This window comes from Aythya ferina, assembly GCF_964211825.1.
Source record: "Aythya ferina genome assembly, chromosome: 4".
Classification (NCBI taxonomy): domain Eukaryota; kingdom Metazoa; phylum Chordata; class Aves; order Anseriformes; family Anatidae; genus Aythya; species Aythya ferina.
Window position 1 is genome coordinate 1890184 of NC_140300.1, and position 13192 is coordinate 1903375.

At 49.0% G+C, this 13192-nt stretch overlaps 1 protein-coding gene across 6 annotated transcripts in view; it reads right to left on the reverse strand.

Moving 5' to 3' along the window:
• SFXN5 (sideroflexin 5) overlaps positions 1 to 13192 on the reverse strand; it is an 84269-nt gene that overhangs the window by 44551 nt on the left and 26526 nt on the right. For 4 of the 6 annotated variants that reach the window (XM_084517739.1, XM_084517740.1, XM_084517743.1 and 1 more), the window contains exons 4-7: positions 7720 to 7746; positions 6871 to 6925; positions 5097 to 5122; positions 478 to 531 (exon numbers count right to left, since the gene is read on the reverse strand). In XM_084517739.1, coding sequence (XP_084373865.1) covers positions 478 to 531; positions 5097 to 5122; positions 6871 to 6925; positions 7720 to 7746 — 162 coding nt within the window. Of the gene's footprint in view, positions 1 to 477; positions 532 to 5096; positions 5123 to 6850; positions 6926 to 7719; positions 7747 to 13192 lie in introns of all 6 variants that reach the window. The other 2 variants (XM_084517741.1, XM_084517744.1) reach the window with 2 other exon arrangements.

Here is a 13192-nt window from a genome sequence, read left to right on the forward strand (position 1 = left end):
CTTCCAGAGACATGAACTCAGAGCTAAATGCACCAAATCATGAGTTGCTGGGATGCACCTACATATTCTCAGTTGTGCAGTCTTTCTGACATCCGAGGCAGATCCTGTTATGTTTTGACATTTCCTAGCTGTGTAATTCTCTACTGGCGGTTACACTAGATAATAAAAAGGCATTTGCAACTAAAAATGAAAATAAGATTTTTTTTTTTTCCAGTTAGTGCTGAAATATTACTTAATTGGGGCGTTTACTGTGGTTATAACTCATTCATGTGCACACTTCCTCCCCTTACACTTAGTTACATCTCCATGGGCATGACAAAGCAGACCCAACCCTTTGCTCACAGCCCACTCCAGAGCTGCCAAACCCTTCCGTGATCACATCCAGCCTCATCACCTTCCTCTTAACAAAGCCAGAGGCTGCTTTCCCTTTCATTACACTCTCCACCCATCCTGTGCATGGAAGCAAATGAGCGTTACCTGCCAAAACACAGTGGATGCCAGCGTCTGGTTGGGTAGGAGAAGACCAACAACCTGCAAGAGAAGAGATTTTCATGTTAGTAAAATTATGGTTGGTTTGGGGTTGTTGGTGCTCTGGTAGGCACGAAAGCAGCACATGTATTTTTATCGACTTTAAGAAGTTGCCTTCATTTATGAATTCATTTCATGGTGAGTGGCCAGAGTACAAACCAAGAGAAATTAGGTGAGGGAATAGAGCCATGCCTCCAGTTCTTCTAAAAGTGCCCATTCCATAAAAAAAAGTGATAAAGGCTAAAAGGGAATGGATTTAGGACACTGCCCTCTCTTTTCCCCTTCAGCCCATCGTCTCTCAATTTTCCAGTGGGGAAACTGGGTAACACAGCTGCTGCTGAAAGCTCTACGACTTCAATTAATTGCTTGCAACACACCTCTAAGAGCCTGGCAGCACAAAATGTCCAAAGATGAGTTCACTAAAAGTAAACAATCGATTTTATCCAAGCATTTCTGGAGTACAACCCAAAAGTTGCAGGAATGCAAGAGTTCAAAATTGCTAGTATTGGCAGTCAAGGTTTTTTTTTTCCTTTTTTTTTTTTTTTTTTTTTTCTATTTTCCTTTGGCACATTCTCTGTTTCAAGCACAGGGAAGGGATGAGAGCTGAACATCTGAAGACAGGAGTGCCACCTGGAAGCACATGTGCTCCTGTTTGGGAGCCCTGAATTTTGTTTGAAGAGAAGGGAATTGTTGATGTGGCATGCTGGGGAGCTGCGAAAACTCCTGCCTGGGCTCCGAGCTGCGGCTGACGACGGCTCGAGGCAGCCTGGCCCCGCACATCTGGCGAGGCCTCTTCCAACCCAGATGATTTTGTGATTGCGACGCGAGGTGCCGCAGGCTTTGGGAAGTCACCCGGAGCAGCATCTGAGCGCAGCCACGTGTGCGCTGCCCATATGGTCCTGGGAGCAGCCCGGAGATGTCTCAAAATACCGTACGGGCACATCCCACCTCGAACAGACAGCGCGGGGCTGCCAGGCTCCTTCCTACCTCCTCTGACGCCAACTTTTCCTCTTCGAGTCTATGAAGCTGAAGGAGAGGAAAGAAGAAGAGGAGGAAGAGGAAAATGAAAGCTGAAGGGCTCCCAGCAAGGAACCCAACCAAGAGGGACAAGAAGGTGAGTCCTTGGGTAACAAAGAGCCAAGAAGTGATTCTTCCTAACACCATCATTTTCTCCCTTCTTGAGCCTTGCCCAATAGCTTCTGACGATGGTCTTCACGGTACAAAACCACACTTGCAGCTTTGTGAAGGGTCTGAGGACCGAACGGCTCCTTTCAGCTCCAAACGCGTTGACTTTCAGGATGCTCAAACACCTCCGAGGCATCCACAAACCTGGGCAAGACGGCTCCGAGGTCACTCACTCTCTGTCTTCGGCACCGTTTTCTTTAGGTTTGCTCCTGCAGGAGCCCAGAAGACAGAAAACTTCCCTGTCGTGGCACGGGGAGCAGCGGGACGAGCTCGAGCTGCCTCTGCACATCTACAGCAGCAGCAATTGAAGAGGAGGCAACTTCTACATTAACCAACATGAAAGAAAAACAACAACAAACCAAAGGCTACCAGGTTGGGAGGCCCGATTTCATTTACATCTTCTTGCCTCCCTCCTCCTCCTCCTCCTCCTCCAGCTTTTCCTCCTCCAGCCTTTCTGGAAGTTGCCGCTCCTCGGTGGGCTGGCTGAAGGCCAAGCCGTGCGAGTTGCCACTAATTTGCTGCTCCCGTTCGAGCTGGGGATCTCGTCCTTAATTACGGAGCCGCCGGTCGGAGCCGAGCGAATCCAACAGGGGCTGAACCTCCTCGGCCCCGGGACCGATGCTCGCCCCAAAAGTCGTCGGGTTAATGAGGCTTCGGAGGAGAGGGAAGGCGGCCAGCGGCTCCCGCATTGTCAGCCGGAGGCTGGGAGCGAGAGGAAGAGAAGGGAAGGGAAAATAAATAAATAAAGAGCGCACCCAAAATCTGTATGACTGAAAGAGGCACGTTTAAATGCAAACTCTCCATATGTGCAAGAGTCTGTCAAGAAATGTACAGTTTCACTTTTAATTACTGTCAGGGGAAAAAATAACTAAGAAGGAAAACAAAATATACAGGGGGAAAAAAAAAAAAAAAAGGTTCTAAACACCAGAAAAGTACCGACTACAAAATTTAATTGCCTATCAGGTGTGAACAGCCCTCTGTGGCTGCCAAGCCAGGGCTGCAGGCGCTTCCTGGAGGTCTGCTGGCTCTTTGCACGTTTGGTTTCAGGCTCCCAAAATCGAGCCCCGTGCCCTGCCTCCTCGTCAGGCGCCTGCGATGGACACGTGGGACTTCTCCAAGCGTTTCCAAGTGGCAGCGAGGCCTCCCGAGCCTCCCGTCTGCCTCTCAGAGGACAAAGGAGCTGGGTTGCAAATTCCTTCAGGCTTTTTGGGGCCGGGGTTGTTTGGAACCGCAGGCGCTGGAGCCGGGTGCTGGGCCGGGAGCTGTCGGAGAGCAGCCAAAAAACGCGAACCTGGCCAAGGGGCCGGCTGTGCTGGCACTTCAAAAAGGCAAAAAGAGAGAAAAAACGAAGGGTTCTGCTCTGGTTTTAAATGGCTGGGGGAAACGATGTGCCCCAAGGGTCCCGGGCTGGGTTTCCTAAGCGCAGAAGAGCCTCTTCTTTGGGTGAATGCCTCCTCCTGGGCTGCGAACCCAAACCAAGGTGGGGGGAAACACAGGGAGAGTAAAAGGGTGCCCAGCAGCTGCCCTGCCGTGGAGACAAATAATGTGAGCTGCTTGGTTTTGTGCCTCGTGGGCTGAAATCCAGGTGGGCAGAGACAAAGTGGTCCTTACAAACACCCCGTCCTGCTCGCTCCAGTCCCGCCGTGCCCTCGCAGCCCTTCAGGGGCTGAGCCACGAAAGGACAGAGGCCTTAAAAAAAAAAACCAACGATGGCAGCTCTCTGAGCCGGGTCCCTCTGCCCAGGGGACCGATAGGGGCAGAGAACACAGAGCCACGGGATTTGGAGGCATCAGGGCTGCTCAAGCCAGAAGAGAAGCGATGATTCTTGGCCAGACCTTAATCTCTCCCACAACGAGCTGAACCGTACGGAATTATTTTGCATTAGCTATAGGGTGGGGAGGACAAAACCCCCACGGAAAGAGGCTGCGCTGCGTATCGAGCCTGGTAATGCAGAACCCGATCCCGTTGTGGTTTTGGGGTGGTTTAAGTGACCCCAACACAGCGGGGCAGGTAGCCCCGGAGCAGCAGCACGCCGCCACGGCTTCACCGGCGCAGATCCCACGCGAGAGCTCGCCGCAGGCACACCGAGCCTCTCTTGAGGAAATCCCATCCCCCTATGCTAAATGCAAGACTCAAACTGTTTTTATGCTAGAGCAGGCTGCCAATTTTGTCACTAAATTTCACAGATCGATTGGCATAAATGTTACATTTTAATTTTAACATTTGAAACGTTTGGTTTTCTTTTTTTCCTTTTTTTTTTTTTTTTTTTTTTTTTTAAATGACAAGAGGTTCCAGTTTATCCTTTACAGCTAGCGAAATTGGGCTCATCTGACAGCTCTCGGCTCCTCTGACAGCTCTGGATTGGGGCCGATTTCATTGTCAATTTGATCGTTAACTCATTTTTGTTTAACCTTTTCTTTCAAAATGCCCCCTACAAAGTTACCGCCGCGACGTTACGCACGACAACAAATAGTACCAGCAGGGCTGGGCTCTGCCTCCAGCTTCCAGCCACCCTGCTACCACCGGTCGGGGAGGGATCGCTGCCTTTCAGAGAGCTTCGTGCCACCGTCCCCTGGGTTTAGGAAGAGGAAATTTAGCAGATTTCGCTCCTTCGACTGTTTTAATGCACTTGACCTTGTAGGCTGGGAGAAGAGCTGGAGGCTGCCCAGAGCAGGCTTCGTTCGTTCAGCCTTCTGGCATCAATTTGGGTGGTTTGGGGCAAAACTCTGCGCCCCAGCTGGCCCGTTCACAAGAGGAGGTTAATTAATAGCTACGGCTCTGAAGATGAGCTGGGGTTTCAGCAGGAGGAGCAGAGGATTATCTCCGTTCTGGCTGTCAAGAGCACCCAAACGCTTAAAGATTTCTCAATAACAAGTACCAACCACAAACGCCCTCAGCAGTAACCCCACGTAAAGCACTGGCAGCTTTAATTAATCGAGACGAGGAGACACGGCGCCGGCCTCGCCGCGCTGCAGCTCCCCGCGTTTCTCAGGGCCGGGAAGCGACTTGAAAAAACATGCAAATAATAATGGGGGAAAGGAAAAAAAAAAATCAAAACAACAACAACAAAAAACCCACAACGCCTCCAAAGATGAATCCACGGAGTTGCAGAAGTTGCAGGCAATGAGCTCATCCTGGTCTTCCCTTTCCAAAAGGGAAGCACGGAGCTGGAGACAAGCAGGAGCGGTGGGAGGTAGAGAAGGAGCCCGAGCTGTGGCCACGGGGCACGTTTTGCAGCACCAAGCCCTCGTGAGCGTGCGAGGGGAAAGGTGTGAAGCTGCGGCGAGGCAGCACGGCAGAGTTCAGGGAATTGTGTGCGGGTGCTAAAAAATGCATTTCCTGTTACTCGCAAGCAAAGCGGGGAGGGCTGCTGAAGTACTTACGATGGGCGTTCCGAAGGGAATGTAACCTATTAAAAAAAAAAAACGACAAAAAGAGAGAGGCATGCATTTTAATAGGTGGTTTGGGGCTGGAAAAACATCACACCTCAGAAATCTAGCAGCTCTACCATTTTAGGGTACAAGTCACACCTGGCACGGCAGCCTGCTCTCGCGTCTACCAGCCCGCGCCACCGCGGGCACGGAGATGTCAGCAGCGAGCATCAACACGAGCAGACCCCAGGTGCTTTCTAATTCTTCCCATCCTCTTTTTTTTTTCTTGGGTCGGGGTCTAAGAGTTTCCCTGAAACTTATAAAGCCTCATCTAGACCCTAAAACTTACCCAGTGTGTGCCAGCACATAGTGTGAGCACTTCAGGGGTGCCAACGTACATTCAGAAGCAGGACCATGGTGGGTCCTCCCTCTCTTATCTCTCCGATAACAACTTCCCAGCAGGGGAGCTCGTTTATTTCTGGGTCACTTGAAAAAGGAACAGGGTATAAAGACCCTGAAGAAAGCACATTTACACGCTCAGGAGTGGAGGAGATGTGGGCAATTTTAATCATAGGTAGAAGTTAAAGCTCTCTGTTACGGAGAAGGCTTCACCCCAAATCTCATTGAGCACCACAAAAATCAAACGCTTCACGTTTTTCCCCTGCTAGGACTGCCAATTTTTGTGCTAAATATAATTTATCTCTATGAATTCCACCAGAAGGTCTCAGCATTTCCCCAACATCACTGAATTAAGCCTCACGGGTCCAACTTAAGTTAGGAAGGGCAACGACCCGAGAGGATGAAAGATTTTTCCAAAAGTACAGAACAAGGCAGCAGAGGAGTGGGTCCTGGCTTTTCTTCCCTGCACATCTCCTCAAAACCCATCAGCCCCAATATTTTTCCCCTCGGAAATAGGGAGCAGGTGCTATTAAGGAGGATGCTCTCCGTCCCTTTGGGAAAGGACCAAAAAGGACCAAGGTGCACCCGCACCCTCCTGCGAGCAGTGACCCCAGCACACAGCAGAAGTAGCTGCAGATCCTAGTGCTGCAAAGGGACACCCCAAAAGGGGAAGGAGGAGGTGAGGATTTAATGATTAAGCAGCCGCCTAAGCCAGGAACAAACACAGCTGATCCTTCCCGGGCTTCCCGCTGGTGCAGCTATTGCGTACATTTAGTTTTCAGTGTTTATTTTTAAAAATAGAAGCCGCACCAGGGGAGGATCAGACTGGGTATTAGGAAAAATTTCTTAACCGTGAGGGTGGTCAAGCACTGGCACAGCCTTCCTAGAGGGGTGGCTGTGCCCAGCGCCTGTCGGTGTTTGAGGCGTTTGGATGCTGCCCCCATAAATACGCTTTAACTTTTTGGCAGCCCTGCAGCGGTTGGGAAGTTGGTCTCAGAGGTATTTGTGGGTCCCTTCCATCTGAAATGCTCTGTTTTGTTGTGCACATGGAGAAACAGGGCTCACCCTGCTCGATCCTGGAGGGTAAAAACACCACGCTGCTGGCTGGGCAGCAGGCTTCAGCATTGCAAAGCTAAAATGATGCTACCGGGTGGATGCTAGAAAGGACATGAACCTGCTAAGGAGAGGAAAACTCTGAGCATTAGATCTCATGTGGGTATTTAGGATCCTAACTCACCTTGATTTCTACGGGATTTAGGCATTTGGGTTATTTTCTGGTCCTAGCTAAACACATGAAAGATGCACTGCAAAACCAGAGGGGAAACCGATAGCATTTTGTACCAAGTCCCAGTGAAATTAATGAGTGCCTGGTTGGGCTGTACTCTACCTGACATTCTGAAAGGCATGAAGATGGTCTCGTTTGTGTCGGGGTGGATGATGGCCTGCAAAACAGTCAGCAAACAGCCACGGTGAAAGAACAGAAACCACAGGTGAGCTCCCGAGGATGCCACCAGCCTCGCTGTGCCCGCGGCTCTGCTGGAGGCACCCACTGTCCCGAGGCCTCCTCCTGCTGCTGCCTTCCCATCTCCTTAAGCAATTTAGCATAAACTACAAATTGATAAGGAAATAATTTAGTTTCAAATACAGAAATGTTGCTTCAGAATGCGTCCAGGCTTGGAGCAAAGCCTGCTGGCATGGTGGGCATCGTGAGGGTCACCCAAACAAAATCCTCGTGTGCCATGGGCAGCCCAGCCTCCATGGACATCCTAATTCTGGTCTGCCGATGAGCAACAATAAAACTCACCTGGCCCACTTGTCTTTTTTTTAAAAAAAGAAAAAAAAACAAATTTTACAAGGAGGCTGCATTAAGGGGCAGGGGACAAAAGCCCCCGTCCCTCCGTGATCTGGGAGCGCGGCTGAGGGAGGCGCCGCGCAGCCACGAGCCTCACCGAAGAGCTGCCAAACTATTTCTGAAAGGCTGGAGACAAGAAATCTCTTGACAAGACAGGGAGGAGAAAATGAAGACATCAAAATATATAAATACAAAGCACAAGAAAAAAAAAAGAAAAAAAAAATTCAGACTCTTGGGTGGCAAACAGTGCTCGCTGCATTTACATGTCTGTGGCAAGGCAGAACAGCAACTGGCAGAGTCACCGACGGAGGGAGGACAGCATCACTCAGCAAAAAGGGAAAAAGCAGCAACGGGAAGGAAATATAAAATAAAAAAGAGCATTACCTGCTTTATTTTTTGAGCGGCCCACAGCTAGAAAAACAAAAGAGAAAGTGACATTGAGAAAAGCAGCAGCGAGAGCTTTCCCCGTCCCGAGGCTCACGCCAACCCCCAAATATTCATCGTGCAGCTGCTGCGTTCATTTTCTGCATCCTCCCGGACCTCACACTCATATTTAAAGCTTTTACACAGACCCAGCTCCTTCCAGTTCATGTGGCCGGCAGGATATCAGGCAGAGAAGTTATTTTTTCGTGTACTGAATATGAGAAAGAACAACCACAGGCTTTACAGATCAGGAATTATCTTTGAAACTCTGCTGTGTGTGGATCCCAAGGTAAATTTAGCCCAGCCCTCCCCTGAAGGAGCTTCCTGCGGAAACCAGAGCTTGCCGGGGAACAAAGGTGGAGGAAGCAATGCGGGGAAATAAAACCAAGCATCTCTTCACATAAGCTCTGGATTCAGAGCAAGCCAACACGAGTTTTATATTTTTATTTTTTTTTTTTACAGGGGAAACGCTTTTGCAGAAAAATACTCCTAAAGGGGAAAAAATCTCATTTAAAGCTCTCGCGGGTGCCTACTGTTATTTACTGATTGCAAGTCAGCAGCCACAAAACACCCCAAAATCTGGCTCGGACAGCAGAGATCCACGAGAAATAACAGAAGAAATACAGGAGAAATAACAGAAGCTGGACAGGAGATGCGGATCCAGCTGATGAGAAGGGGACCAAGAGACACCTGGCACGCTCTGCACGGCTTAAATGCAAATGATAAATCTGGAAAAAAAATAAAAATCTCCATTTTGATGTATACATTTCTAGAGACAGACAAATAAAATGCGACTCCCAAGAGTTAAATTGCCTTTGCTATTAAAAAACTGTTCTACCTTTGCAGCTAAGGTCTGGCTTTGTCTCCCAGCCACCAGCCTGTGCTGCACCTCTGTCTGACAGCCTTCAGTGCCGTCTATTTTTGTTCTTCACACAGGTACTCAGAGCTGCTAAATCCCCCCTGTAACCTTCGCTTCAAGAAAAAAAAAGAAAAAAAAAAAGAAAACGGCAGAGCCAGGAGACTGGCTGTTTCCTTGGCAAGGCACATTTGCCAATCTCTTAGCCACCCTCGTGGCTCTTTTACATCTTTCCAATTTGTCAACATCCTCTTGAATCGAGGCCGCCAGAAAGCAGACAAATTATTCCAACAACAGTTGTACGGGTGCCAAACCCAGGGTAGGCTAACCTGATGATTTCTGCTCTTGCTGTTGATAAATCCGAAGATAGTGATAGCTCTTTTCGCTCGGAGAGCTCGTGTTTGTCTGACTACCCACCAGCTTACCTACCCGAGCGCTGCGGGCTCATTCTGCAGTCCAGGCACTCACACTTGGATTTCATTATCATTACAGCATAAATTAAGCACAGCTCTGCCGTTCCCCTTCACCTAAACACTGACTCGCTCCTTCCCCAGATAAGAAGCCATGGAAATGCTGCTGGAGTCAGGTAATTATTTGGCTTTACACGGCACAAGTTGACCCACTGATACCAGCTCCAAATCCACTGATTTTGCTCTAAATCCAGCTCTCGCTCCAGAGCTGGAACTCCGTGCCCAACGCCACCGCGTGCGATGAGTTACTGGAGCAGCTAAATGTCACGGGCTGATGCACGCATCCCCGGGGCTCTTTCCTGGGGAAAACCTCCCTTTTTGAGGAAAAAATCGCTATTCTTCATTTTACAGATGAAAACGCAACGAGGTAATCGTTGCGCTTGGCAGGCGCACAGCTGGATCTGCCCTCATTAACCCCAAAATCCAAAGGGTGGGAGGCCATGTGCCAAGGCATCACCAGGGCTTTCCCCCCACGTGTCACCCACCAGCTCGAGGGTTTTTGAGGGTTTTTAGGGGACGAGCATGCTGCAGGTGCCTGCTCAGGGGGTCCCAGCCACCCTGGGGCTGCTCAGGTCTCGTGCATCCGAGCTGTGAAACCAAGCCACGAGATTTTCCTCTCCGACTGCAAGCACCAAGACCAGCAAAAAGGAAGAGGGATGGTTTCTGAGCCAGCGCTATGGCTTTTTTGGTCAAGTTATCTAATTTCATTAATTGATCCCAATATTTATGCATTTTCCTGCTGCAGTGCAAATATTGTTAGAACATGTGATTTCATTACTTCTCAGAAAGAGACTTTACAAGATGCACCTGATGAGTCACCTAAAGATTCTGCCAGCTCATTTTCACTTCTTTATCCTCTAATTCATTTTCTGCCTGCAGCATCTTTCAATAGCTCCAGTACTCCAAGGAGTCTTGCCAGCTGGGGAGCTCGTTTCTGAGAGCAAGGCTCTGGTTTTGCTGGGGATTTCATTCACGCTCTCTCCGGCCATCTTCGAGAAGCAGCCAGGTTTTGAGCTCATTTACACCAGCATGAATCCACAGCATCTTCACGGGAGCAGGTGGAACAGCTCCAGATTTCTGCTCAGTTTATGTCAGAATTGGGTCCATCATCTCTAAATATAGCCTGCACAGGGTGGGTCTCCTCTAGCAGATGTTCCTCCTTTACATCTTAGTCTATATTACTGACTCAAAGCTACACAGGGATTTTGCCACCTTTCTAATTCAGAGGCAAGAAACAAACCTGCTCACACACGGATTTACACCAAAAACCCCAAGGATGAGGGTGTAGGAGAGTTGGAGCAGGCAGCAAAGGACAAATTGCTCCAGCCTGTGGCCAGTGGAAGCTGCCAGCAGGATGAATTAGCTTCTGCTTCATGGAGACATCCTTTACAGCCATGAAGAACTGCAGGACCATTCACAAAAATATTCCCAGCACCAGCATTTTAGGATGCTGAACTCACTGACGAGGTTTCCATCCATCCTTCCCAGGGTTCTGCTTTTTCTGTCATTTTTCAAGGAAGGGATTCGCACCTCTTTGTTCACCACCTACAGCTTTAAAAGGCATGAACTCAGGAACTGAGCTCAGTTACACAGAAATGTTTTGTGCTTGTGGGGTTGAAGGAAGGGCATCAAAGACTGCCATCACCTGAAGAGATCCAAAGCTGCGGAAAGGAAATAAAGAGGGGAACAACTCTTGGGGGAGAGATGTGGTCTTTGGTTGACAGGACGTTCATTAGCATTCCTTACTTAGCACCAAAATCGCAGCTTAGACACAGCTTTCAAAAAAGTATTTATTTAAAGACTATAGCCAGCCCAAATCTATTAGCTAACACCTGCCACTACAAAAACAGCATGCAGGGTACCAGCTATTAAGAAATTAACTATCTTCTTATCAAAAGCAGGGAAATTTCATGGTCCTGGACTGAAAGACAGGATTTTTTTTCCCCTCTCTACAGTGCAAGTTTCACTTAGGTCAGAAAGCTGTGCTTGCAAACTGTTCACCCTCGATTGCAGCAGGCTCCAGCACTGCTAAAACGAGCAGCCACCTCTGCCCGAGGCTGGACCTTGTCCAACTGCTCCTCTGCGAGCTCGGACCCCACAGGCTGAGGTCAGGAGGGCTCCAAAAGGTCCACACCAGCGCCGTGGTGCCAGAAAGGCCTCCCTGCAGTCCGTGAGATTGTGAGATTTGTGCCAGGAACCCGCAGAAGCTGCTCCAACGCTCCCCTCCTTCAGCTGCACAGCGCGGCAGTAGGCAGCCGGCGATCTGAAATCCTAGAGCAATGCCATGTCAGCAGTAACCCTATGCAGAAAAACAAAATCCCTTCCCGATTAATCACACTTTCGTGACAAGGCACAGCTATTTTCGAAGAGCTAACGAGGAGTTCGATGGGCCTATGTGCCAGGGAAACCACAGCGGCCTAAGGGCCGCAAAACAAAGCGGCCTACCTGCGTTAAACTGCACCTTCACTCACTGCACCTTGCAGGATTTCCCCAGAGAAGGCAAAGTAGAAGAATTCCTCTGAAAAGGGTTGTTTTGTCCCTCGGGCAGAGGCAGAGCTCCCTCTCAAATCCGCTGGTCCTGCTTTGCTCCAGCAGGGAAGCTTGCATCCCTCCATCAGGCCCTGTCTGCACCCACAGGGTCTCATTTTAACGAGGTTAACGGGCTGGAGCTGGCACCCCCGTCACAAAGTGCCAGAAATTTCACACTCCTGGAGCTGCAGATTTTATTAAGGCAAAGCTCAGATTATCCGTCCCACGCTGATTTCCAAATATTGGGCGTCGGGACCAGAACATGTGATGCAGCAAAGCTGAACTACAGCGAGCTGCCTTGACGTGAGGGACAGCCTCCAAAACCAGAGGTGATTTTCACCGATCCCAATTGTTTAAATGACATGAAACCAGGGAAAAAAAAAAAAAAAGAAAGAAATTATGGTACAAAAGGCCTAACTTAGTGTACATGCAGAGTTCACTGAGGAATAGTTCAGTCCAAAGTCCTGGGTTGGGCATCATGTTACTAGTAGTAGTGACTGAGTAAATTTTACTTCATCCTACATCCCTTAACTGGTAGTCATATGGTCAGAATAAGACGCCAGGGGTGAGACTCACCCCCTCTAACAGACATCTACAACATCCTAAAAATTTCCTGCAGCACATCCTTTGGATGCTCTTTGTGTCAGCAGGCAGAAATCGGGCAGCTCCTCTCACCCCCAGCAGCGCTTGCTTCCCTCCACTGACTTCAGGATGGACCCTACACGATGACTTCCAGCTCAGATTGGCCCAAAATGTAAAACACCCCGAAGCACCAAGCACCTGCAGCTTGTACCAACATCAGAACGGCTTGCAAAAATACAGCACCTTTTGGATTCCAGCAGGAGCCTGACAAAAGCTGGAGATTTTAGGTTATAACGTTTAGAAAACCCAGGCTTCATTGCTACAGCTTTTCCAAACAGATTTCCCACAAATATAATCGAGCAGATCCAGTCTTTCAGCAGGGCCACCAGTTTGAGACAGGATCGCTCATCAGCAGCTCCAGTACGAGGTCAGCTCACCTTTACCTTCCCTGCAAAGTTAAACACACTGGTAAACTTACACAAGCCTTTTGGCCAGTGGTGCTGTGGGACATTTCCATTTGTTTCTGCTGCTTCCATTTCCACTGCTTCTTGCAGTGCTTTTGGGAAGAAAGTCACGTCTGTAGCACATACAGCTGGAGAGGAACAGCCACCCACGGCCCCACCACTGAAGCCCCACTCTCTGAAATATGAGCTCCATTCCAAACAAGAGGTGTTCTCACTGACATCATTTCCCTTGTATTTCACTAAGATACTGACAGATTTTATTGTTTTCTTAAGTTTTTGTTACAGATGGAGACCTCCCAAGTGCCCGCTGCATTGCACTCTCCAACACATCATCCTTGTTTCCAGCACCACATTTTTTCCTATTGCCTTCCTAATTATTAAAAGCATTTATGGTGGTCAGTCCATTCCAGAATGCATCCCCAGAACCTCTCTGCTGTTAAAAGAAAGGAAACACCTATTTTCAGTATTTCATTAACCCAAATACCAGTGCCAAAGCTGAGGCAGTTGGGTGCAGCACCTCTTGCTAAAACCTG